This window comes from Syngnathoides biaculeatus, chromosome 13 (assembly GCF_019802595.1).
Source record: "Syngnathoides biaculeatus isolate LvHL_M chromosome 13, ASM1980259v1, whole genome shotgun sequence".
NCBI lineage: Eukaryota > Metazoa > Chordata > Actinopteri > Syngnathiformes > Syngnathidae > Syngnathoides > Syngnathoides biaculeatus.
This window is the reverse complement of record NC_084652.1, coordinates 26883743-26908427: the sequence shown is the minus strand read 5'-3', so window position 1 is coordinate 26908427 and position 24685 is coordinate 26883743. Positions and strand designations below refer to the sequence as shown.

The 24685-nt window shown below is 42.3% G+C and overlaps 1 protein-coding gene and 1 long non-coding RNA gene across 5 annotated transcripts in view; both read right to left on the bottom strand.

Moving 5' to 3' along the window:
- Positions 1-671: 671 nt before the first annotated feature.
- LOC133510969 (uncharacterized) lies at positions 672-11365 on the bottom strand. Its single transcript, XR_009797747.1, has 2 exons — positions 11139-11365; positions 672-9970 (listed from the first exon to the last, which is right to left on the bottom strand). It is a non-coding gene; the product is annotated as an uncharacterized LOC133510969 (long non-coding RNA).
- Positions 11366-13916: 2551 nt separating this feature from the next.
- Positions 13917-24685, bottom strand: part of tyw3 (tRNA-yW synthesizing protein 3 homolog (S. cerevisiae)) — a 35031-nt gene continuing 24262 nt past the window's right edge. The window contains exons 4-6 of one of the 4 annotated variants that reach the window (XM_061838284.1): positions 18383-18454; positions 14302-14435; positions 13917-14202 (exon numbers count right to left, since the gene is read on the bottom strand). In XM_061838284.1, coding sequence (XP_061694268.1) covers positions 13983-14202; positions 14302-14435; positions 18383-18454 — 426 coding nt within the window. In that variant the 3' untranslated portion in view covers positions 13917-13982. The other 3 variants (XR_009797605.1, XM_061838286.1, XM_061838285.1) reach the window with 3 other exon arrangements.

Genomic DNA, 24685 nt, shown 5'->3' with positions numbered 1-24685 from the left:
TATCTCATGGTGTTTTCAACCAATATTCTATATATCTCTTTGTATTACTTATTTTATTATATACTCTTGTAAGGTCACTATGTTCTGGCTATTTAACTGACCAGTGAAATTGTGTTGGATATCCATTGATATGAGTATTAGTTTTGTGTCGGATTTAATTTGTCCGACATATTTCTAATCTTTACACTGCAGTGTGTCTCTAAGTTTTTCCTGACAATATTTTCCCCCATTTTAGTCAATTTGAACCAGTCAACAACTTCTATGGAGTTCGAAGGGACTTTGTTCTGGAGTTCTAAGTGGATTTGTTCTATAACTCTTTCAAGTGGAGAATTGTTGCCTTTATTTTCCAAAGTGCCGTGTTAAGTTTACAACTGAGGCTATACCTCTTTCACACAATTTTCTCTTGCACACGCAGAATTAGAGGTGTTCATGGAATTTATTGCAAAGGTATTTACACACAAAATTTAAATGCGCGACAGGGCTCCGCTACCCTCATCGTGTTTTGAGAATTTTAGGCGCAAAAGCTATTTACACCCGCCACCCTCAGGGTTTTTCCACGTCACTTTTTCCGCTGCACACCAGTCTCGGAAAGGGTCTTTAGACTCAGAAGGTGCCTGCGGTGGCCACGGTCTTTTTTCTGTATTCAACACACCCGCTGGAATCCTCAGGCATCTTGGGAGCAAGGACCAATTTAATGTCATGTTTAAGCAGCCTAGGACATTTAAAGTACAATTCTCAAGGAAGGAAGACAAGAGTAACTTCTGGCTCGCGAGGAGAATGTGGGATGTGTCTCTTTCACAACCTCCAAGCCATTCTAATCGCAGCTCCACTTTTTTATTCCTTAGCGTGGTCCGCATCACAACAAAGCAAATGTGACAAACAAAGTAACCGTGACAAAAATAGTCCATCTGAGTCTTTGGGATGTCTTCACCATCCTCTTGAGATCGTCGGTCTTTATGTTGTCTTCTGCATCACTGTCTGGTGTTTCCACTGCACCCGATGTAACTTGATTGCATCACATTGTTTAAATACATCATAGCAAAGTTTCCATGACTCAATGGGCATCTCGATTGCGTCACATCACACAAGCAATGAAGCATTAAAAACCAAGAAAGCAGAAATAAGATAACTTTTTATCCTATTAATCCAACAGAGGCACGCACTGGAAAGGAGAGAAATGAAGATTAGCCGAAGTAAAACAGAATATAGCTGAAAGGAAAAGAGATTGCTGGACATGTGACATAACCCTCAACTTGCTCAACTCCTGCCGTGATAACACTGCAGGGACAATGTGGTTTGAATCTCTTTTTCTTCTATCTTCATATGGGTTAGGACCCTTACTTTTAACTTAGCCTAGGTAGTATGTGAATTCTGTACCTTGTGTGTTTACTTTGTTTATTTGATTGTCTTTATTTGACTATATGCAGCCCTGTGGGTGCCACAATCAAGTGCAATCTGTAGGCATGTCCCAAGCCCGAAAATATGCAGAGGATGCATCAGGAAGGGCATTCAGCGTAAAACTGTTCCAAACACAATGAGCGTTCATCAAATCAATCTCATACCGGATCGGTCGTGGCCCGGGTTAACAATGTCCGCCCCGGTGGAAATTCAGTTACTGTAGGTCGAAGACAAAGAAAAGGAGGAAAACGGCTTAGTCGGCAGAAGAAGAAGAGGAAGGCACAGAGCCAACAACTGAATGCAGGGACTTTGAATGTTAAGACTATGACAGGAAATGGTCAGGAGTTGCTTGACATGATGATTAGGAGAAAGGTTGATATTTTGTGCATCCAAGAGACCAGGTGGAAAGGTAGTAAGCCTCGAAGTTTAGGAGCAGGGTTTAAATTATTTTACCATAGAGTAGACGGGAAGAGAAATGGAGTGGGGATCATTTTAAATGAAGAGGGCGCTGAGAACATTTTGGAAGTGAAAAGAGTGATGAGGCTGAAATTTGAAATTGAAGGTGATATGTATAATGTGATTAACGGCTATGCCCTACAGGTAGGATGTGACCGAGAGGGAAAAAGATGAAGTATGAGCATCCCAGACAGAGAGCTGTGATTGGTGCAGAATGTAATGGACATGTTGGTGAAGAAAACAGGGGCGATGAAGAAGTGATGAGTAAGCACTGTATCCAGGAAAAGAACTTTGAGGGACAGATGGTGGACTACACTGTATTATCCACCAGGAGGCTTTGTGTTTCAATTCATAAAAGATGGATAACATCATGAATTTGGTCATCAAAACTGTTAATTTCATCCAATCCAGAAGCCTGAATCACTGTCAGTTTGACAAGCTCTGAGAGAAAGACCACATATATAGCCTGCCATACCACACTGAGGTCAGGTGGTGAAGCCAAGGTGCTGTGTGATGTTGGACAGTTGATGGAAGAAAAGGGCAAACTACTGTTCCAATTTCATTATCCAGAATGGAGGCAAGACCTTCCAGACCTTGTGTGTGTGTGTGTGTGTGTGTGTGTGTGTGTGCGTGCGTGTGTGCATGTGGGTATATACATGTCTGCCTGAGAAATGACATCCTGATGTAGTTGTGTGTTCTGTGATACATGTACATCTGTGAATAATTGAGGCATTGTGTGTTCCTTTTCCTCAGAATAGAAAAAACAAACTTTTTTCAAACAATATATTAGATTTTTCATAATTTTACAAAAACAACACAATAACAGTAAAACAATAACAAAAAAAAACACTATGCACAGACATAATAGTGTTAAAAAAAAGAAAGCACACAAATCACAAATAATTCACTTTTTTTTTTTTTTCAAAAACTCTTTCAAGGGTCTCCATATGTCCTCAAATTCCTCAGCTCTTCCTCTCGTAATATTACGTGAGTCTTTCCAGAGCAACACAAGATGCCATTTCCAACATCCATACTTTTATTGGCGGAACGTCCAGTTTTTCCCAATGCAATTGTTCTCCTGGCCTACAGGAGACCAAAGTCTATAAGCATGGCCTTCTTTTTATTAACAGTAAAGTCCTTGGGATATATACCTAAGATACACAGTGTTGCGCAATGAGGAACCTGAATTCCAACTATTATAGAAATTGTCTGAACAATAGATTTCCAATAATCTTTGACTTTCCAACAATCCCATAAACTATGATAAAAAGTACCCTTTCATTAGAGCACTTACTACACGTGTCTGGAATGTCAGGGGTCACATAAATCTTCATCAGCCATTTGGATTGTAATAGCCTCATTCTAGTATTTGTTTGTTTTTGTGCTTAAAGGCATGCATGTTCCCAATCAATTACTTCAATATTTTCTTTAATATCTAGTTTCCATGCCTCCAATCTAATTTTTCTTGATTCTGGATCATGTGAGACTAGAGATTTATAGAACATAGATATCTGCTTACATCCATGCAAACCTGACTGGACAATATCTTCTAAACTGGACAAAGGGGGGTTCATTATGTTTTTGATTTGTGCTGAAATAAAGTGTTATAACTGCAGATATTTGAAAAAAGGCTTTTTTTTTTTTTACATATTTGAATGAATGTAAGCATTTCACCATTTACATAAAGGTCACCAATGATTTTATACCATTATTTGCCCATAATTAAAAACCCCCATCTGCTCCTCCAGCTTTAAAAGTCGCATTACCCCATATGGGAGAAAAGCGTGAAAGTAAAGGAGTGTCCCATATAGGTTTGTGTGATTTAAATGAGATATCTACAGTGTTTTTAAAAAATGGATTCTCGGTCAGCCGTTTTAATACTCTACTCTCAGCAGAATATAAATAATACTTTAATAGAAGGTGTGGTACTGTTGCTTGCTGTATTTTACCCAAGAGTGTGATGGTGATGTTGAAAAATTATATATAGCTGAGCGTAGTCGAGCAGTGCAGTAATAACATTTAAAGTTTGGAAATTGTAACCCTCCAGTTTCATAAGGCATATAAAGCAACCATAGTCTTAATCTGGCTTTCTTATTATTCCAAATAAAATTCAGGAGCATTCTTTTGAGTCTAGTGAAAAAGATGTCAGGTAATGGAAGAGGTATGGTTTGAAAAAAACAAAAATTTCAGCAAAACGCTCATTTTAACCATGTTTATACGTCCCAACATTGAAATTGGCATAATCATCCACCTGTCTAGTATCTGTTGTACCTCCAAGATTAAATGTTCATAATTAACCTGAACTATATTGTTAACATCAGGGGAAATTTTGACCCCCAAAAAAGGAGTGTTAACCACAGGATTAAGTCTCTCTTCAGTACTTAAAAATAAAATGGATGACTTTTTATCATTAATCACATAACCTGAGAAACTACCAAACTTTTTAATTTGCTCCAATAAATTTGGAAGGCTCGTGGATAACTTGGTCAAAAAGAGAATGATGTCATCAGCATAAAGAGAGATTCTGATCTTGATCACCAATTTGGATGCCCGTCAAGCCTCTATCCATACGAATCGACATGGCCAGGGGTTCTAAGGCGAAAATGAACAACATTGCGGAAAGACGACAGCCCAGGCGCGTGGATCTTTCCAAAACAATTGGTTTAGAAGAAATACTGTTAGTGATAACACTAGCAGTAGGGTTTGTATATAAAATTAACCATTTAAGAAAATTATTGCCAAATCCAAACTGACCATTAAATTCTGTCAAAGGCCTGACGTGCATCCAACGACAGCAATGCTGTGTCTTTACACTCTGCCTTTTCATGTAATATATTCAAAACGCTTCGAATATTGTGAAATCCTTGACGTTTTTTTGATCATTATGTATTAAACTAGGTATAGGCTATATCGTATTGCCAGGGCTTTGCAAAGTATTTTTGTATCGCATCCCATCAAGCTTATTGGTCTATACAAGGAACATCTGTGGAAGGCTTATTAGGTTTGAGGATCAGGGTAATCAGCGCAAGTCTCAATATAGGAGGAAGAGTCTCCTTATTATATGATTCGTTATACATGTCCATCAATGGAGTCAATCATTGTTTTTGAAATGCTTTATAAAATTCTATAGTCAGTCCATCGGGCCCAGGAGAACGATTAGTATTACTACTTTGAATGTCAGCAGAAATTTCTTCTTCTGTCAGATGGTTATCTAAGTTTTGCTTTGCCTCCTCTGATAGCACTGGAAATATAAGTGAATCAAGAAATGCATCCCTCTCAAACGAAGTCTGTTGTATCTCGGATTTATACAATTGTTCATAGAAATCCCTGAAAGTACTATTAATTTCTTGAGGGTCGACAGTCAAAACTCCATTAGATGTCCTTATGCTATTAATTGCCCATTCTGTTTGTAATTTCCTAATCCTTTAAGACAAAAGTTTACCCGCTTTTTACCTTGATCGTAATAAGGCTGCTTAAGCCATAATAAACTTTTTGCCGCTTTATCTGTAGATAATTTTTTATGTTTACTTCTTAAAAATTGCAATTCTTTATGTTTAAGTGGATCGTCTACCTGATCTATATCATTTTCTAACTCCTTTATTTGCTTCTCTAAATCACACATCTCTGATTTTTGTTGTTTAGATTTAGAACTTGTATAACTAATAATTTCTCCTCGAATGTAAGCTTTGAATGCTTCCCATCTTGTACAGGCTCCCGTTTGATCTGTATTAATCAATTTTACTTTTTATGAAGGAAACAAAGTTCTCATTCTGCACCCATATAGATTTAAATCGCCAATTGCAGGGGCAGTGACAAAGTTTGTCTATTTGAATATTCATAGATATTGGTGCATGGTCGCTAAATCACTACACTGTCATACCAGCAGTTTTTAACCTTTGACAGAAGGTTTTGAGAGACAAAAAAGTAATCAATGCCCTATCGAGATTTCTGGGAGCCTGAATAATATGAAAATTCCATTTTAGAAGGATTAAAATACCTCCAAATTTCAACTAAATTTAAATCAACACTATATTGTTTTAAAATTTTCCTTGTTTTCGCTTTACTTGGATCTAAACCTGTAGTACGATCCAACACACAATTTAGTGTGCAATTAAAGTCCCCGCCCATTATAACTGACACATGTAGAGGAGAAATTGTGAGAAAAAGGTCTTCAAAAAAATTTAGGATTGTCCTCATTTGGACCATATACACATACCACAATTAATGCAAGAGAGAAAATAGTACCCTGGACTATCACATATCGCCCTGCTGGATCCTGAATTATATTAGTGATTTGTAATGGTATAGTTTTGTGAATAAGAATTAAAACACCTCGTGCATAATTATTGTATGATACATAAAGTACATTTTCAGGCCACCTATTTCTAACCTTTTTGATTTCTGAATCAGTCAAATGACTCCTGAAGGAGTACCATTTTAGCGTTCAATAATTTAATTCTATTAATAACATGTTTTTAAGACCCCTGACATTCCAACTTGTAATCTTTAAATCAACAATTTTATGACTTGTACTTTCCATAAGCATACAAAATACAATATGATAAAAACAGTGACTTGAATTAACATAATGTCTGTGCAACTTAAACTAAACAACACAACATGAACCTTTATAGGGTTCATACTCAGTCGGAGCCAAAAAAATTAAAGGCTTTTTAGGGGCATTCTTAGGGGCTGACATGAAAAATTTAGGGCTGACACGGAAAAAATTTAGGGCCGACACGAAAAATTTAGGGCCATCGTGGGAAATCAAGAGTAAGGAAAAAAAGACTCACCCAATGGTGCCATCGGTTGTTCTTGGTTCATCAAAGGTAGTACCTCAGTACCTGTGACAGTGATCACCTGTCGCCCCTTGTGGTAGTTCTCATTGATATGACCATTGTCAACGTCTTCACATAATATACAGAAAAAAGATTCTAACTACAATTGCAACTATATACACAAATGTCTTCTACTGATGTCTGTCTCAGCACCCCTACTCTAGCTCCTTGAGCCTAGCCAGTGCCTCCTCTATTTGTTGCTGCAGAGTTGCCAAAGTGGCTCTCTTGTCCTTTGGTCTGCTTCTGAGTGCATTGGCCTCGGTGATAAACCTCAGCTTCCTGTTTTCTTCTGCCTGCTCACACAGCCTGTCAGCCTTCTCAATAAGCATAGCTATGTCAGTCTCTAGTCTGGCTTTTTTGGCTTTGAGGCTGTCTATCTCTGCCTGTTTGCTTCTTCTTCTTCTTTTCCTCCTCTAGATGCTGGACGTAAATACTTCTGGCAGAAGACGCAGCGACCAACAGCTCCCTTGTGATAGGCACCATGTCAGGCCCTCCATATTGCTGGACCACCTCCACTATTTGCCTCCGAGCAACCAGTGACTCCTTACTTAGGTTGTCCTCGGTGACCTCCTTGTTTGTGGAGAAGACTCTTTCCACAGATGCCTGTCCATGGGACAGGAGCAGCAACTGCTTTATGACGCCCCATTGCTCCTGGAACTGCTGGCTTTCCTGCTGATGCAGAGTGGAGTGGAAGAGCGTGTCCAGCCTGTCCTTAGAGATGTTGAAGTCAGAGAAAGCAACCCTAATCTCCTCATCTTCTTGGATCATTTCACTCAGTCTGGAATACTGGAACAGAATCCTGTCTCAATTGCTTTCCTCCACCCTTCTGTGATCCACCATGATGTGTAAGTTTTTTTGGAGTTTTTTTGTTGTTGTTCTCCTTTTCATCTTTCATAGCAATGTGGCAGGGGTCCATCCATCTTATTAGGCGGACTAAACTGTATATGATGGGGGCCTTCTCCAGCAACTTTTCCATCATGTTTACCAGGAATGTATGGCAGCTCTTTCTAAATTCCTGTTTTACACGGTCGGTTGGAATGCCAGATTTCAGAAGCAGTCTCTCAGCAGCAAAGCCTACGTCTACTTTCGATAAATCCACCCATTGTGACTTGTCACCCACATTAATCTTGACAAGGCTGGTGAGGGAGGCTGCCTTTTCGTTAAGGACTTCAGGCTTGATGAACTTTTCCATCAGAGTCTTGATGAGGGTGCCAATGTCCTTTGCGATGAAGGGAAGCATAGGCTTGTCAGTCTGGTACAATTTCAAGAATGGTTCCACCAGCTTGGCGCACATGAGAAAGAAGTGCAGCAGATGGGGTCCTGTGCTGCTTTCTGAACAACAGTGAAGGAGCTGTTGGTTGGGCAGGTCACCTTCTTCGTCCTTGCTGCCTCGCAGTAATCTCGCACATGTGGCATCAGGGTGATGGCTCTCTCTGCCACATTAATGTTTTCAAGCCATCTGTGCTTGCAGAACATGAGAGGGAGAGTGTCGGATCCAGTGACTTGTTTAAAGTCCTCGCGCCTGGCAGGTGCATCGCGAAACAAGTTGTAGAGGCTGGACAGAAAATCTTTCACCCCCCAGCCTGGCAACCGATTCGAAATGCGTTATGGAAGGTGTGGAGACCGCAGCTTTCAGTCTGCAGCATAAGGCGGGTTGTCATCTTTTCTATTTGTTCTTGAATTGATTTGTACAGCTTCCAATTAACATTGGGGCCATCTATCGAGAGCTGGAGCAGCTTTTGGTGACCGAAGTCACACACGATAGGGTCCAGACGCTCTGAAGATCAGTTGCTGCTGAATGTCCCAGGAATTCAGAGGTGAGGTAGCAAGTGCGGACCTGGTCAACAATCCACAATTGCACATGAATGTCCAGCTGCTTCTCTTGCATCTCATGATTTAGAGACTCATCAAAGAGGAGGACATACTATGATTCAGCCTTCACTTTCTGCCTCAGTAGAGATGAAAAGTGGGCAGCGATGCCAAATGTAGACAGGTATGAAGTCTTCCTTTCTCCACAGTGGTAGTTTTTAGCAATGTCACTGTCTGAGAACATGACTGCAAACACTTTCGAATTATTTTCGCAAGATTTGTAACTGTAATGGCTGCAGATCACTTTTAAAGTCCACACGATCTCTGGCTTTAACGAGTCCGCCTTCGTGTATTGAACTACGTTCATGAAGCCTGACTTCTGGCTGGTTGAAGTCGATGGCTGGACAACTGTAGGTGCGCATGCACTGCTAGTACCACTGCCTGAAGTTGATGCTTCACTATCTTTATATTTTAGAAACAGATTCATACCAACGGAAGATGAGAGAGTCTTCGCCAAATCAGTGCGGCTCCTTTTTTTCCCGGTGCGACTCCAGCACTTCAACGCCCATCTTTCCAAGCTGGTAACTCTGCCTCTCCTCTGAGCTTCCGACATAAGAGCCGTGGAGTTCCCCCCTTTTTTGGTCTTCCGTTGTAGTTGTTTTCCCGATGTGACATTTACTGTGAACTCTATACCTTGTCAATGTTCGCCCTTAGTTTCTTCCCTGCCCCAAATTACCGGTCTCACAACCATCCCAATACACACAACCATATACACATTTATCTCCACACATCAAACATGTCATCGACACCTCGGTGACATGTGTGCTCCTGCCAATCCGTGTCTTCTCTCTTTAAAATGTCGCCTTGATTCGCCATTGGGCCAAAGAAAATCGACGGGGGGGATCTGTAGCAAACATGAGAAATGAAGATGACATCCGGCAGTTTGGTGCTCGGCCCATGTTCTTTCAGGAATGGATGGACAACGAGACGTCATATTTGTTGCTATGACGTGAAATGGATTACCAGCTAGAACATCAGTGAAAAGAATGGACAGATGTAGCGAGCATGGTGGTGCTACACTAAGTAAATGCCACCCCAGACGGAACCCGTAAACCAGGGGGTCTCTTGCCTTCTCAAAAAGGTCAAAAGTTGGGCTGGGACAACGAACAAGCCAGTAGTCTTGACCACAGGCAATAGAGTGCCAGGGCAGATGTCTTTCTCACCAATACTACGAGGACACGATGAAAATATAATATTTTGAACACTAAATGAACACCACTAGTGACTGGATTGCTGCAAACTTGCATGTCTGATGTTGAATCTCTTCACCGTTCCAGCAAAGAAAAGAGACACAGATGTTATTGAAAACACTGAGACAATTGCGAGAATCTATCCCCCTCATTCAAGCACCGGGGCACTCCAAGGTTGTTTCTCCTCCCCTCTGCTCTTCACGGTCTACACCAGGGGTGCTTGACAGGTCGATCACGGGACGGTGTACCCAAAAAAAAAAAAAAAAAACGTCAGCCATTGTTCCCTCTAAACTCTGCATGCGCAATTGTGATGCAGTCTCTTCGCAGATATTCTGCGTTGCATGCAAAAAAATACAAAATCCAATGCAAATTTAAAGTATAACATGCATCTATTCAGTTTAAGGCATTTTGCAATGTGATTCAATGAATGAGGGATGACTGGTTGTTACATCGAATGGCACAATTCACGAACGTACTGTAAAAAAATGAAAAGAAGAAACCACTGGTTTCTTTTAGGCAGCCCACGGAACTTTCTCTAACAACGACCACAGCTCCACCACACTCTTACACCCCCCCCCCCACTCCCGTTCTTAAAGACGCACACCCATAATTACAAATGTTACAGTACTTACACAGCCCATCAATGTGTTTTATAATGACAGCGTCCACCACCGCTGCTTTAATTAGCAACAGTCTGGGAAACGTGGAGTAAAAAAAAAAAAAAAAAGCTAGACATGCTGCTAATGTTTGGAGAAAGTTAAAAAAGAAATGCTGTTGTTTTAAGATGCAATGACTATCAGAGTATGTGAATAATTGAAGAAAAAGTGGTTAAACTGGATGAGATTTTTATCTTTTCTGAGCGGGAAAGGTCTGGTCTGAAGCCAAAGTAGAAAGTGCAGGATGAGATGGTGTGTAATTATAAAATTCCACCTTGGCACAGGGTTGCCGTAGTTTGGTGTGGAAGGCAACCAATGACGAAGAATAAAAACTAGACTGCACACTACATCCATTATGGATGCCGCCATGGTCAATTTGCTCTGACTTCCGGTCAGGGCAAAAAGCATGATAAACATACATACGTTGTTCTGGAAAGCGATGAGATAAAACTAAATACTTGGGATGTTTTGGAGACATGAATATAATCCAAACATTTTCAACATGCCCAAGAAGGTTTAGATGACACATTGACACATAATTATGTAATAGGAGGTACAGGCCTTAATAATATTTCCCGTGCCAAACGTCAACTGCTACACTCACCTCTCGTCGAGCAGGTATTTCAGTTAATATATTCCACAAATTACAAGGAATCTTTTGGACACTTTTTGTACAAGAGGATGAACAATCACGGAAATGTTATCAAAAAATTACACACAAATATACTCACTGTTAACTGTTCCTGCTCCGGTCACTTGACTGTGGCCAGGAGACGCAGGGGAGATGTCTTCTCCTGGGCCGAGGTTGTCATCCACGGGGTTAACGCCCTTCTCGTGTCGCACCTCCAAAGTTCAAGGAGTAGTAATCACACGGAGCATGGATTCGCTGTTATCGTCATCTTATAGGCTCTTAGCACACAACACGCATGCGCAACCGTCTCACCTACACAATACACACCCCAACTGCACTGAGCCCGCCGTCACAACACCCACAACAGATATTCAGTTGATACCCTTTAATAGAGATTATTCTCTATGAACTTGAAATGTAAACCTTTAGTGTAGACTTCCACCCATTTATACACATATTGACATAACACCATTTATATTCAACAGTATACAACCTGCGATACATAATTGTGATAAACTGTGATTCTGAAATATACTGTACATCAGTGACTGTGATATCCAAGAATTGTGATCAGGCTGTGATATATGCCTGTGATACTGAAATATCAGTGATTGTGATGCAAATTAATTGTGATGAAGCTGTGATATACGCCTGTGAAACTGAAATATATTATCAGTGCAAGAACCCTCTTACACAGCTCTAATATTCAAAACACATTAATCTGCACTGTAATTATATTTTCTGCATTCATAACAACAATAATTAATTATGAACGTTAAAGAAACACCGGTGAAAAGTTACTTCTTTGCGACCGCATGTACGGTTTTGACAGAAAAGGAAGCAAAGACACCAGTTCAAGTCTCGCGAGGAGAGAGTAGAGGAACTGTCTCGTACAATTCACCACTGGACTCTGATTATCCTCTCCTCAGCACCTCTATTTATTTAGATTTAAGACGCCCCTTATTTACATGGATGTTACAAAAAGGAGACGACAAGCAAAACAGTTTGAAACAAGGTGTACACGTTTGTTCATGTGCGTGTGCTTGTGTGGTCATCATTTCTTTAACAGGCAGCAGTTCTAACAGTTCTGATGATTAGATGTTTTTGTTCTTGCTATCTCCTGCTAGGAGGCTGCCACGTTATCTAGAGCAGAGCAAGCCATTTCATTATTGGAAGCAGATGAATGATAATTATGATCACAATTATTCCTACAACCCTATTGACACCCAAAAAATTAAACCTAACGTATTCTAATTAAATTTGATGGTATTATGTTTCACAATGTATGCAAGGATGTCAGTTTTCATGTGAAATAGTACCCAAAGAAATGTTTTGCCCTGATAAGAGGTTGAAGCCGAATTACCACGTGAAAGAGGTCTGTGCGCAGTGTAGTGTTTATTCTACATCATTGCAGGCAACGCAAATGATGCAGTTTGTCCTTGTGGATTTGCCGTAGTTGGGTGTGGCAGTCGATGTGCGCAGGCACATAAGGGTTTTACGCTGATCGGGTCAGAACAACTAATGATGGAACCGCTTTTGACAAAGGTCCCTGAAAGGAAAAAAATACTTAGGAGTACCGAAGTTATCAACAAAAATGGACAGCCTTTGTGGCGAGAGACTGTTCTGCTAAAATTCTATTCACAGATGGGGAGTATGCCAAAGCATTCTTACTGGTTGCTGCCAATAAACATTTTGACAACTTCGCATAAAGACGAGATAATCAAACAAATAAAAGACACGCCTTTTTTTGCAAGAACTGTTCAACATCGTACCATCATGATGGCAAATCAAATTTAATTACATTCACAATTAACGGATGGAAGTCTCAAGGCTCGCATGAAGTTTCATCTAATGACGTGTTAAAGACACCAAAGCCATCAGCAAAACCATGTAGCACTAGAAATCAAATTAATGGTAAGAAGTACTTTTGTCATCATTGGTTATCAACTGCGTAACAATGTAATTTAAAATAATTCATACTTATTGTACTCAAAGTGTTGGTCTTACATAAATAGGAAAATATACTTGTATTTGGTTTTTAAAATAGTGTATGGCTCTTTTGAAATTTACATTTTAAAATATTTGGCATTTATTGCTCTCTCAGTCAATAAGGTTCCCGACCCGTGCTCTAAATAGTCGATGTGAGAACTTGAAGGACAAGTGGTTAGGTCTATAAGTGTCTTGAGTTTGGCTACCGACCAGTTCAGGGTGTACACCACCTCTTGCACAAACCAACACAGGTACCAGCATGAGGATAAGTGCTACAGAAAATGGATAGCTGGAATGTACATTTATATTTTAAATGGTCACTACAACAAAATTCCTCTATTGTTGAGCCTTTCTGGCACAAAAAGCCTGTGATAAGAATTTACTGATGATTTATCTTTTTTTTTGTCTTCCAAGAATGTCATGTGGGGACAAATGGAGCCAGTAATGAGAACTAATGGAATTTCTCCTGATGATACACAGAATTCAGTGATATTCATTTTTCTCTATCATTATAGAAACATGGCAAATATGTTTATCTTTGCCAAAATTGTGGGGCCAGAGGACACTTTGAGTTAGTTATTTAAAGTGAATTGATGGATTTCACTAAGTAAGTTTCTTTCAGCTTGTCCTTGTAAGGGTCGCCACAGCATGACATCGCAGATAAATGCTCATATTTGTTTGGCACAGTTTTTAAACGCCGGGTGCCCTTCCTGACGCAACCCCTCTTCAGGAATAGAGGCCCCAGTGAGATATGAACGCACGAGCCCTGGTTTGCCAAACCAATGCTCTAACCACTGAGCTATGGGGGTTCTGAATTGATGGATTTTATTAAGTAACGATTATGAAACATTGTTCATCCAAAAACCCTGTTTCCATCACTTTGGCTGTGTAAATGAAAATAAAAGTTTTTATTTTTTAAATAGATTAAGTGAGACCAGACATCTTCAGACAGGCTTTAAACAACATCATTTAACCATTTAGCTAAATGCAGTTCTTCATCCATCTCAATTATACTGCTGCCTCCATCAGTATGGCAATCATTAATTATGCCTCTTAATTTTTGCCTCTGTTCAGACACAATTGATTTATTATTCTTTGTCACACGCATTTCTTCTTTGCTTGGTAGTTTCTGGTGGTCCTTTGAAATCACAGTTGTCTTGAGGGTCTGGTAAAACCTAGAAAATAGAAGGAATCGGACCGGTGTCCTTTAAATTCACAAAACAGCAAACATTTCTGCAACGAAAACTGTTGGGTTAATTAAACACCATACTGACCTTTGAATTCGTCTTAAATTATCTCCCATCTTTTGATTGGCTATCCCAATTAAAAACTCTAAGTACTCATGTGAAACCAATAGCTTGCCTTGGTGACTAAGCGGAACCTCCAGGCTATGGGTAGAGCGGATTGCCTACAAGATAGAAAACATGAGAGATTAAACTTTCCATAAAACACATGAGAATTGGGTGGGGAAAAAATCTATTTGAAAAGTGCAGCACTCCCTCACTTACGTCTCCTTTTCTCCACTTCAAAGACGTTAAGGCAGTGGTTTTGAAACTGGGGGCCTTGGTGTTATGACAGGGCACGTAGGGCTAGCATGAGTGCTTTTCATTATTACTTTACACCCAGGAGGTGGAGCTAATTGTACTACCAAGCACACAAGCAAACACCAGCCACTGAAATTACATAAAATTAAATGATGAAAGATGTTAAGTTTTAGCAGAAAAAAAGATTGTTTATTCTTGGTGGCTTAATAAACTTGCCAGTGTGATGATTATTCATTATTGCAATCTAAAAAAATATGACTGTTTGGGGAGGTGGGAGGGCGACAATTTCCATAAAAGATTTGGGAACCACTGCTTTAATCCAAGTCTGTCTATAAGGGGGAAACAGTTTCCTTCGAACTGGTCTGTCTTGAGAAAGAAATGTGAGACAGTTATATTTAGACATTTGCACAAATTAATGTCCATTTCAAATAAAAACCTTACTTCAAATTGACTCCCAGTACACCTGAGGATTGGAAAAAAAAAAGAAAAGAAAAAATAACCTCCCCGGGCCACGATTTGAAATTTGGCAAGTGTGCACGAACTGAAATTAGTAACCTGGTATGTTTGGACTGTTGCTGCTCCATTTGAAAATATACCAATTGCATTACGGAAAACTGACTTATTACTACTCGTATGTAGTCTCGAGCATCAAATGTTGAGTGGGGCACCAGAGTGGGCAGAAGCAGCAAAACCTACACTTCCACTATCCATCTTCTCCAGCTTTTCTAGGTTGGGACATGAGGGCAGTAGCTTCAGCTTGGATAGCTAGACTTCCCTTTTCCCAGCCACTTCATCCAGCTCTTCTGGAGTGCTCCTGAGGCGTTCCCACGCCAGCCAAGAGACATAATCTCTCCAGGGTGTCCCAGGTCATCCCCAGGGTCTCTTTCAGGTAGGATGTACCCGAAAGTCCTCGCCGGGAAGGCATGTCCCCAGAGGTAGCGCTCTCCAGCACTCCCTTGAAGGACTCCAAAAAGGGTGGGTACTCTGAACTGATGTTTGGTGCATAGGCACAAACAACAGTCTGACCTGTCCCCCTACCTGCAGGCAGAGGGAGGCTACCCTCTCATCCACCGGGGTAAACCGCAATCTACAGGCCCCAAGCTGGGAGGCAATAAGTATACCCACACCTGGTCGGCGTCTCTCACCGTGGGCAACTCCAGAGTGGAACAGAGTCCAACCCCTCTCTGGAGGAGTAGTAACAGAGCCCAAGCAGTGCATAAAGGTGAGTTCAACTATATCTAGTCGGAACTTCTCGACCTCACGCACCAACTCGGGCTCCTTCCCTGCCAAAGAGGTGACATTCCATGTCCCTAGAGCTCGTTTCTGTAGCCGGGGATCAGATCGCCAAGGCCCTTTGGCCACCACTGAGCTCACATCGCACCCATCCTCTATGGCCCCTCTCATAGGTGGTGAGCCCATGGGAAGGAGAAGGACCCTTTTGGGCTGTGCACGGCCGAGCTCCATGGGTGCATGCCCAAAACCAGGCGCTTGCCTTCGAGCGCCACCTCCAGGCCTGGCTCTCGAGGGGGGCCCCGGTGACCCACATCCGGACAAGGGTAGCCAAGATCCCATATTTGCACTCGTGACAGGGTTATGGAGTCGTACTTTGTCTGGTCCCTCACCTCGGACATTTTGCGTGAAGCCCCAGACAACTTAGCTCCTACGATCATCGGGATACACAAACCCCTTCACCACAATAAGGTGATGGCTCCAGGAGGGGACATGTGGACCAATGAAGGAAAAAAAAAAGTAGTGGACCAATGAAGCAAAAAAAAAAAAAAAAAAGTGGCTTTTTGGAGATGATTGGCTGCACAATAATGAAAGACCCACCCAGCAACTCTCCCTTCCTTCTCCTTGCGATCCGCCATTTTGTACAGGGTAGACTGTGTGGATAACCTCCATAGTTCACAGTGCCATCAAAGCACTGTGTTGAAGCTAAAGCGTTTCCCCCGAACCGCCCAAGCGGAAGATGCAAAATGAGATTTTTTTTTTTTTCCAGAAAAAAAGCCTGGTGACTTGAGGAAGAGGAAGGTGCGAATTGAGAGCATTGTTTGAAATGGGAGCTGCATTCACTTTATGATTGGCCCCCCTGACCAGAATCCAAGTATGGACTTTTGTGCTCATTACAGGCTCTCCATAACGAACACCATGTTCAGGCATAAGGGTGTTCACATGTGCACTTGGCACCAGGTCACCTACAGTCGCAATTCGATGATCGACTTTGTGGTCGTGTTATCGGACATGCGGCCGCATGTCTTGGACACCCGGGTGAAAAGAGGGGCGGAGCTGTCAAGTGATCACCACCTTGTGGTGAGTTGGCTCTGATGGTGGAGGAAAATGCCGGTTCGACGTGGTGGCCCAAACGTATAGTGAAGGTTTGTTGGGAACAGGCTGGGAGATTCCCCAGTCAGAAGGAATTTCAATTCCCACTTCCAAAAGAAGTTTGCTCATGTTTCCGGGAAGAAGCGACCGACCATAATTTTAAACGCTGCAGAACGCTCCAAGAACATCCGTGGAACGTTTTACTAAGGTTCGCTAAGTGTTGCACGCGTTTGCCTATCGTTAGTCAGTCGTAACTCTAGCTTTACTTGGTTGTTACTTAATAGTCTGCTTTGCAGTGAAGGACTCACTGGCGACCTGTCAACGCCCACTGAACAATCCCCTAGCGCACACAGTGTGTAACCAAAGTGAAACAAATGTCGTTTGGTGTCCATTGAGCGTCATTCGAGCGTTTCCCGAACTTTCATGCATATGGGTATATAAACCGATGCTTTGTAAAAGCAAGGTCCATTTAATATTAAGCTACAGTAGAGAGCACCTACGATGGAAGATTCAGAAAGCAGCAGTTCATTTTTGCCGGAAGAACTCCACCACACTATCCTCAACAGCCCGGTCCAGGATCCTGCAATCCTTTCTCTGCTTCTTTTGTCTCTTTGTCGGACTGTCCTCACTGGGGTTTGCAAGGTGTTTAGAGTCCCCAGGGGGTGTCACATGGCGGACGTGGTCTTCCTCCTGCTGTTGTTTTTCCTCCAAACACATTGCTTGTGATGAAAGAGGCTTAGCTTTCTTACTAGCAGCGCTAGTTGCTCAAGTCCGCGCCCTGACTTTTTTTTCTTCTCGGCGGCATGACGCTCACTGTTCTAACTCACGACAACAGCTGAAGTGACTATGAACTTTCCAACGTTTTAGTGCCGGTTCCACTGTAAAAATTCCACGCCAGCAAAACGCTTTTCTGTCGTTATTCACCCATTGGTCACACACTCAACACACTCGTCTTACGTAGACAAATCGCTCGTCGTGCCCCAATGACGCGTTTGCAGACGCTAATGGTTTTTAGGGGTATCTTATTTGGTCGCTGTTACATGCTTTTCGTGCGTTTAGACGCACGTTAAGTCATGTGTTAAGACACACGTTAATCACACGCCACATGTGTCATCCGCGTGTGAGAACGCTGAAAAATAGAACGATTGAAATGTTCAGAGGACGTTGATCTGATCCGGATGCCTCCCGGACGCCTCCCTGTTCCGGGCATGTCCCACTGGAAAGATGACCCGGGATATGCTGAAGAGATGTGTCCCAGCTGGCCTGGGAACACCTCAGGATTCCTCTGGAAGTACTGGATAAAGTGGCTGGGGAAAGGGAAGTCTGGGTATTACTGCTAAAGCTACTGCCCCCATCATCCGACCCGGAAAAGTGGTAGAAGATGGATGGATGGAAACCTTACAACCTTTCTATATTGAAACCTTTGCTGCGTGATATAATATAGCCAATTGTGTGACTCATTAAAAAAAAAAAAAAAAAATTACAGTACCACAATGATCTTCCCGGCCTTGCTCAAAATGAGACCAGAGTTCCTGAAACCAGACTGGACAGCTGCTGAAAGCTAAACAACAGAAAAGAGACTCAGATGGAGACTGGAACAGAGACAATTTTAACAAAGTTATACATTTTGTTTCTGTTGACCTCGTATTTTGTTTTATTTTTTTGACAGACCACTTCTTGAATCATGGATTATGACAGACATAGACACAGTGCCATTATTATTTTGAGGGTTTGAACAGTTCCACTATGGTAAAGTAAGTTTCTTTCGGCTTGTCCCTTTCGGGGTCGCCACAGCGTGTCATCTCAGATAAACGCACATATGTTTGGCACAATTTTTACGCCGGATGCCCTTCCTGACACAACCCTTCTCAGGGAGTGGAGGCCCCAGTGGGATACGAACCCACAACCCCTGGTTTATCAAACCAGTGCTCTAACCACTGAGCTACAGGGCCTCCTAAGTTCCACTATGGTGACAACCTTTAAATATTTCTAAAATGTAATTCTTTATTCTCTTCTTCACCCAGACCTGGAATTCAAGGAATTATTTAACCAACTAAATGGAAGGTTTCTCTGAAATCAGTGTTCAATTTTTTTTTTTAGAAAAGCTGAGCTTTCCTATTTAATTATGACTTAGCCACCAGTTTGTGGCATCTATAGGCAACACTGATGACAGCAAAGAGTGAGCAAATTGACAGACGCCACAGGCTACTAGACTCACAGCCAGGGTTGTTCGGTCAGCAATTAGTGCACTTGACTCTTAATCCGGGGAAAGGTAAAAGGGTAGTCGGTGGGTTCAATCTGTTCAATCTAAAGATGCATGCTTGCCTTCATTTATGGTTGGTACCTTTGTTTAGTTTAGTCCAAAATGTGGAAACTGGAAAGAGGATACACAACTGTCTTGACTTTGAGGTCATTCCAAGGCTTTTACGTTCATTATTATATAAGAAACAAGACAAAATACATTCATTATCACCTCACAGACCCTTCCATTCACTCTTTTAGGTTGCAGTGAATTATTTCTTTGTTTTCAAAAATGTTCACCATGTGAAATTGTTAGCTACCTGTGTAGCCCATGATGTTGTTCTTTGTTTTTCTTCTTTATGTACTGTATTTTCCAGAAAACAGTGCACATCAGATAATAAGCCGCACCGCTCTTTGCATCCCCCCTACCCCGCATACACGAGCCATGCTTGACTATACACTGCGGATATATACCATACGTACCGGTACATTGTGAAATTAAATGTTCACATAGAATGATTTTAAATGTTTATTTACATACCTTGTTTCCAAACAGGGACTGTAACATGGCAGTAAAGGGGCTCAAACATAGAAAAGTCATCATCCGCCTCCTGTTCACTCAATCCATAAAAATGATTCTCTTCAGTATCGGAGTTGAAGAGCCTCAGAAAGTCTTTGTCACACAACAATTCACTCGCTCTCTCGCTCCCAATGTCATTTTCATCCCAAGTTATCGCTTAAATTGTGCTGTTCTCTTCATGTTGCAGACCAGCCTTTCAAAATCCATTTGTGATGATTCTTTCACTCAACTCCAAGCTTTTATTTTCAATAGGCAGACCTCAGAAAGAGAAGACCTTCACATGCAGCTAATTTTTGTGAAAGATGTTGGGATTAATTAAATTAAAAATATATATTTTGCACTTGTGCGTGTTGTGTTGTATCCTGCTTTGAGGGCACCATAAACTAGCACTGTGTTCTTATACATACGCTCAAGGTATATTCGCCTTCTTCTACGCACAATTGAGGTAGATTGTTCTTCTACGCACTTTAAAAGTCTTCTACACATTGGAGACATCAGCGAACAAATGTCAGAGCCATTATCTACAAATTTGGAAGAGTGGCAAACCTTCCCAGGAGTGTACGTCCAATGAAAATCTGGGGCTGCTTTGCTTCCTCAGGACCAGGACAATTTGCTGTGATTGATGGAACAACATAATCTGCTGTGTACCAGAAAATCCTGAAGGAGAACGTCCGACCATCAGTTCGTGCACTCAAACTCAAGGGCGCTTGTATCATCCAGCAGGACAACAATCCAAAAAACAACAAGTCCACCTCTGAATGCCACCCCCCCAAAAAAAAAAAAAAAAAGTGTTTGGAGTGGCCAAGTCAAAGTCTGAATTTAAATCCAATAGAGATGCTGTGGTATGACCTCAAGTGGGCAGTTCATGTGAGAAAACCCTCCAATATGGTGCAGTTGAAACAATTCTGCAAAGAGGAGTGGGGCAAAATTCCAGAGCAATGTGGAAGACTCATCACCAATTATCGCAAACGCTTGATTTCAGTTATTGCTGCCAAAGGTGGCACAAGCAGTTATTAGGTTCAGCGTGCTCTTAGTTTTTCACAGAGGGTGAGAAAGGTTTGGATTTTTTGATGCCTCAAGAAATAGAATTGTCAATTCAAAACTGCATGTTGTCTCACAGTAATATTAAACTTGGTTTGATGATTTGAACCCCCCCCCCCACCTCCTCCCAATTAGAACCTGAGTGGTGTTGTTATTGGACTTCTGTGCTCATCACAGAATCTCCATAACAAACACCATGTTCAGGCATAGGGGTGACCGCATGTCTTGGACACTCAGGTGAAGAGAAGGTCGGAGCTGTCAACTGATCACCACCTGGTGGTGAGTTGGCTCCGACGGTGGGGGAAGATGCCGGTCCAACGTGGCAGGCCCAAAACGTATTGTGAGGGTCAGCTGGGAACGGCTGGCAGATTCCGCTGTCAGAAGGAATTTCAACTCCCACCTCAGAAAGAAATTTGCTCACGTTCCGGGGGTGGTGGGGGACATTGAGTCCAAGTGGACGATGTTCCGCGACTCCATTGCTGAGGCAGCTGACCGGAGCAGTGGCCATAAGGTGGTCAGTCGTGTCGGCAACCCCAGAACACGTTGGTGGACACCAACATTGAGGGATGATGTCAAGCTGAAGGAGTCCTATGGGGCATTTTTAGCCTGCAGGACTCCCAAGGCAGCTGATAGGTACTGGCTGGCCAAGCGGAATGCAGCTTCAGTGGTAATTGAGGCAAAACCCAGGCGTGGGAGGAGTTCATTGAGGCCATTGAGAATGGTTTTGTAAATGAAACACATGAATTTGATAATTATTAACGCCGTGTTTTGGGATCAGTAAATGACAGATTTTTACAAGTAACTGCTTCTGAACTCTCACCTCATGTCTGAGCAAACACACTAAGCCATGAGCGCCCCCTTTGACCACTGTGAGCAACATCAGACGTATACACTGTGGTCAGATCAGTGTCATCCATTGAAGCTACATACCTCATTAAAGATTCCGATTACAGCATTTACATTCCCATCAGAATATTTGTAAGAACAATTTTGTTTTTGCAAACCTCCAATGAAAATGTCAACAAGCAAAAGAAATACATTGCGAACCAAACTAAGCCAACTATAACTGTAAATTTGAAAGGTCACTGTTTCAATGATTTTTTTTTTAACCCACTCCCTGACTCCCTATCTGTTTTTCTTGCTGTAAAACTGAATTATTGCTAGCAGAATAGCTTTAGCAATGCATGGTGAAAGCTAAATGATGCTCCCAAAAGGTTTTAAGGATAATGTTATGTTGCCTCCAATATTTAAAATACAGAATTAGCTTTTTGTGCATTGTATTGTCTCTGCGTTCATCCTCGATCAGGCTGTGCCAAGGGGGAATTTTAACATTATACACCATCTCATCCTGTACTTTCGACTTTGGCTTCAGACCAGACTTTTTTTTTTTTTTTTTAACTCAAAAAAGAGAAAATCCTATCCAGTTTGCACTATTTCTTCTATTATTCACATACGCCGACATTCATTAAAGCAACAGCACTTTTTTTTGTTTTTTACTTTTACCATTATTATCACCATGTTTAACTCTCTTTATTGTACGCTGCCAAGACTGTGTTGCTAACTAAAGCACTTGGTGGTGGACGGTGTTTGTAATTATGAGTGTACCCCTTTAAAAGCTGGAGGGGGCAGAGTCAGGTAAACAAGGAAGCAGAAGTACTCTGAGGAGCAGACCTTGTGCGTCAGACTGTGGTTCACTGCTCCGGATTGGTTTTCATGTGCGCAGAGAATTTATGACAAGTGCGCAGTTGGATTGGCCTGGAATTTTTTTTTTTTTTTTAAAAATCATGCTATTTAAAAAGACAGAATCCCGCCTATAAACGGAAAAATCATATGTCTGCATTGTTCAAGCTTTGTTGATGGAAATCTTTTCCGTTCTGGCTTCATGTACAGCTTCAGCTGATTTACAGTCCTGGTTTTCCGTTGCCATATTTTATGCTTCATAATTTGCCACACATTTTCAAATGCAAGACAAATCTGGCCAATAGGCAAGCGAGTCTAATACCCATATTCTTTAAAGGGGAAGTCCACTCATTGAAAATCACAATGTATCAGATAGGTCATGTCATTGGTACTGTAACTTAAAAATAAAGATTTTCATCAGATATCATTTAAGTTTGTATTGATGATATTTATATTGGCAATTTTGAATGTTCCCGGTCACTTTCTAATTGTTCCTCCACCTCCTCTCTACTTTCGCTGCATATCACAATGTCATCTGTGAACATCATGGGCAAAGGGGATTCCAGTCTAACCTAATCTGTTCGCCTATCCATTACCACAGCAAACAAGAAGGGGCTCAGAGCTGATCCTTGATGCAGTCCCACTTCCATCTTAAATTCTGAAATCACACCACAGCACACCTCACCACTGTTTTGGAGCCGTCATACGTGTCCTGTACTATTCTAAAATATTTCTCCGCCACACTATACTTCCGCATGCAGTACCACAGTTTCTCTCTTGGTATTCTGTCATAGGCTTTCTCTAGATCCACCAAGACTAATGTAGCTCCTTCTGACCTTCTCTGTACTTTTCCACTAGCATCCTCAAGGCAAATAATGCATCTGTGGTACTCTCTCTAGGCATGAAACCATATTGTTGCTCACAGATACTTCTGTCCTGAATCTCGCCTCCGCTACTCTTTCCCATAATTTCATTGTGTGACTCATCAATTTCATTGCTCTATAGTCTCCACAGCTCTGCAAGTCCCCTTTAGTCTTAAAAATGGGAACTAGCACACTTTTCCTCCATTCTTCAGGCATCTTCTCACCCTTTAGTATTCTGTTGAATACGTTACAAAAAAAAAACTCCACAGCCACCTCTCCAAATTGCTTTCATACTTCCACAGTAGTAACTGCCTTTCCATTTTTCGTGCCCTTCCAACTTCCCCCTTACGCATCATTGCTAGTTCCCGGTCACTTCACACACTTCGCCGAAAACCAGGCCACAGCGGCATCCCGCGTCCGCATCAGCGACAGACAAGACGCAGCCATCATCTGACAACGCTTTGCCTCCAACCAAGTCACAGCGGCAGCCTGCTTCCGCGCCAGCAACGGCCGAGCTTCAGCCAACCTCTGCCGGCGCTTGTCTGACAAACAAGCCATAGCGGGATCCCGCTTCTGCTCAAGCGACGGCCAACTCTCTGGCGACTTCCCCCGACGAGTTGTCCAAGTCGTCGATCTTTGAAATTGCACATCTTATGGATGGGATTCAGCGGCAATTGGACATTCTCGTGCCAGGATGGCCACAGCTGTTTTGAGCCCGTGCAGCAGTGACGAGCGACTGGCTGCCGAGCCATGACCACGTCACAGTAGCAACCGACCCACTACCAAGCCAAGCCTTTGTTGCTTTGCAGACAGACTTCCTAGTAAACTACACCCACGTTGCGGTAGCAAGTTACCTGCTACCAAACCAAGCCCACATTGCGGTAGCAACCGATTCGCTACTGAGCCAAGCCCACGTCACGGTGGCAACTGACTTCCTGGCGAACCACACTCATGCCGTGGTAGCAACTGATCCGCTACCGGGCCAAGTCCACATCGCGGGAGCAACTGAGCCAAGTCCACGTCGCGGTGTCTATTGATTTCCTGTCGAACCACGCTCACGCCGTGGTAGAAACTGTCCCGCTACCAAGCCAGGTGCATGTCACGGTAGCAACCAACCCGCTACCAAGCCAAACGCACGTCGCGGTAGCAACAGACCGCTACGGAGCCAAGCCCACATCACGGTGGCGACAGATTTCCTGGCATATCACGCCAACGGCGCGGGAGTCACCGATCCGCTACCAAGCCAAGCCCATGTTGCGGTGGCAACTGATGCGCTGCCACACTACACCCACATCGTGGTGGTGAAAGACTTCCAAGTGAACCATGTTCCATTGAACCACGTTCCTGTCCAGGGGGTGGCAAAGGCTTGTCCGCTGCCTCACGTTCC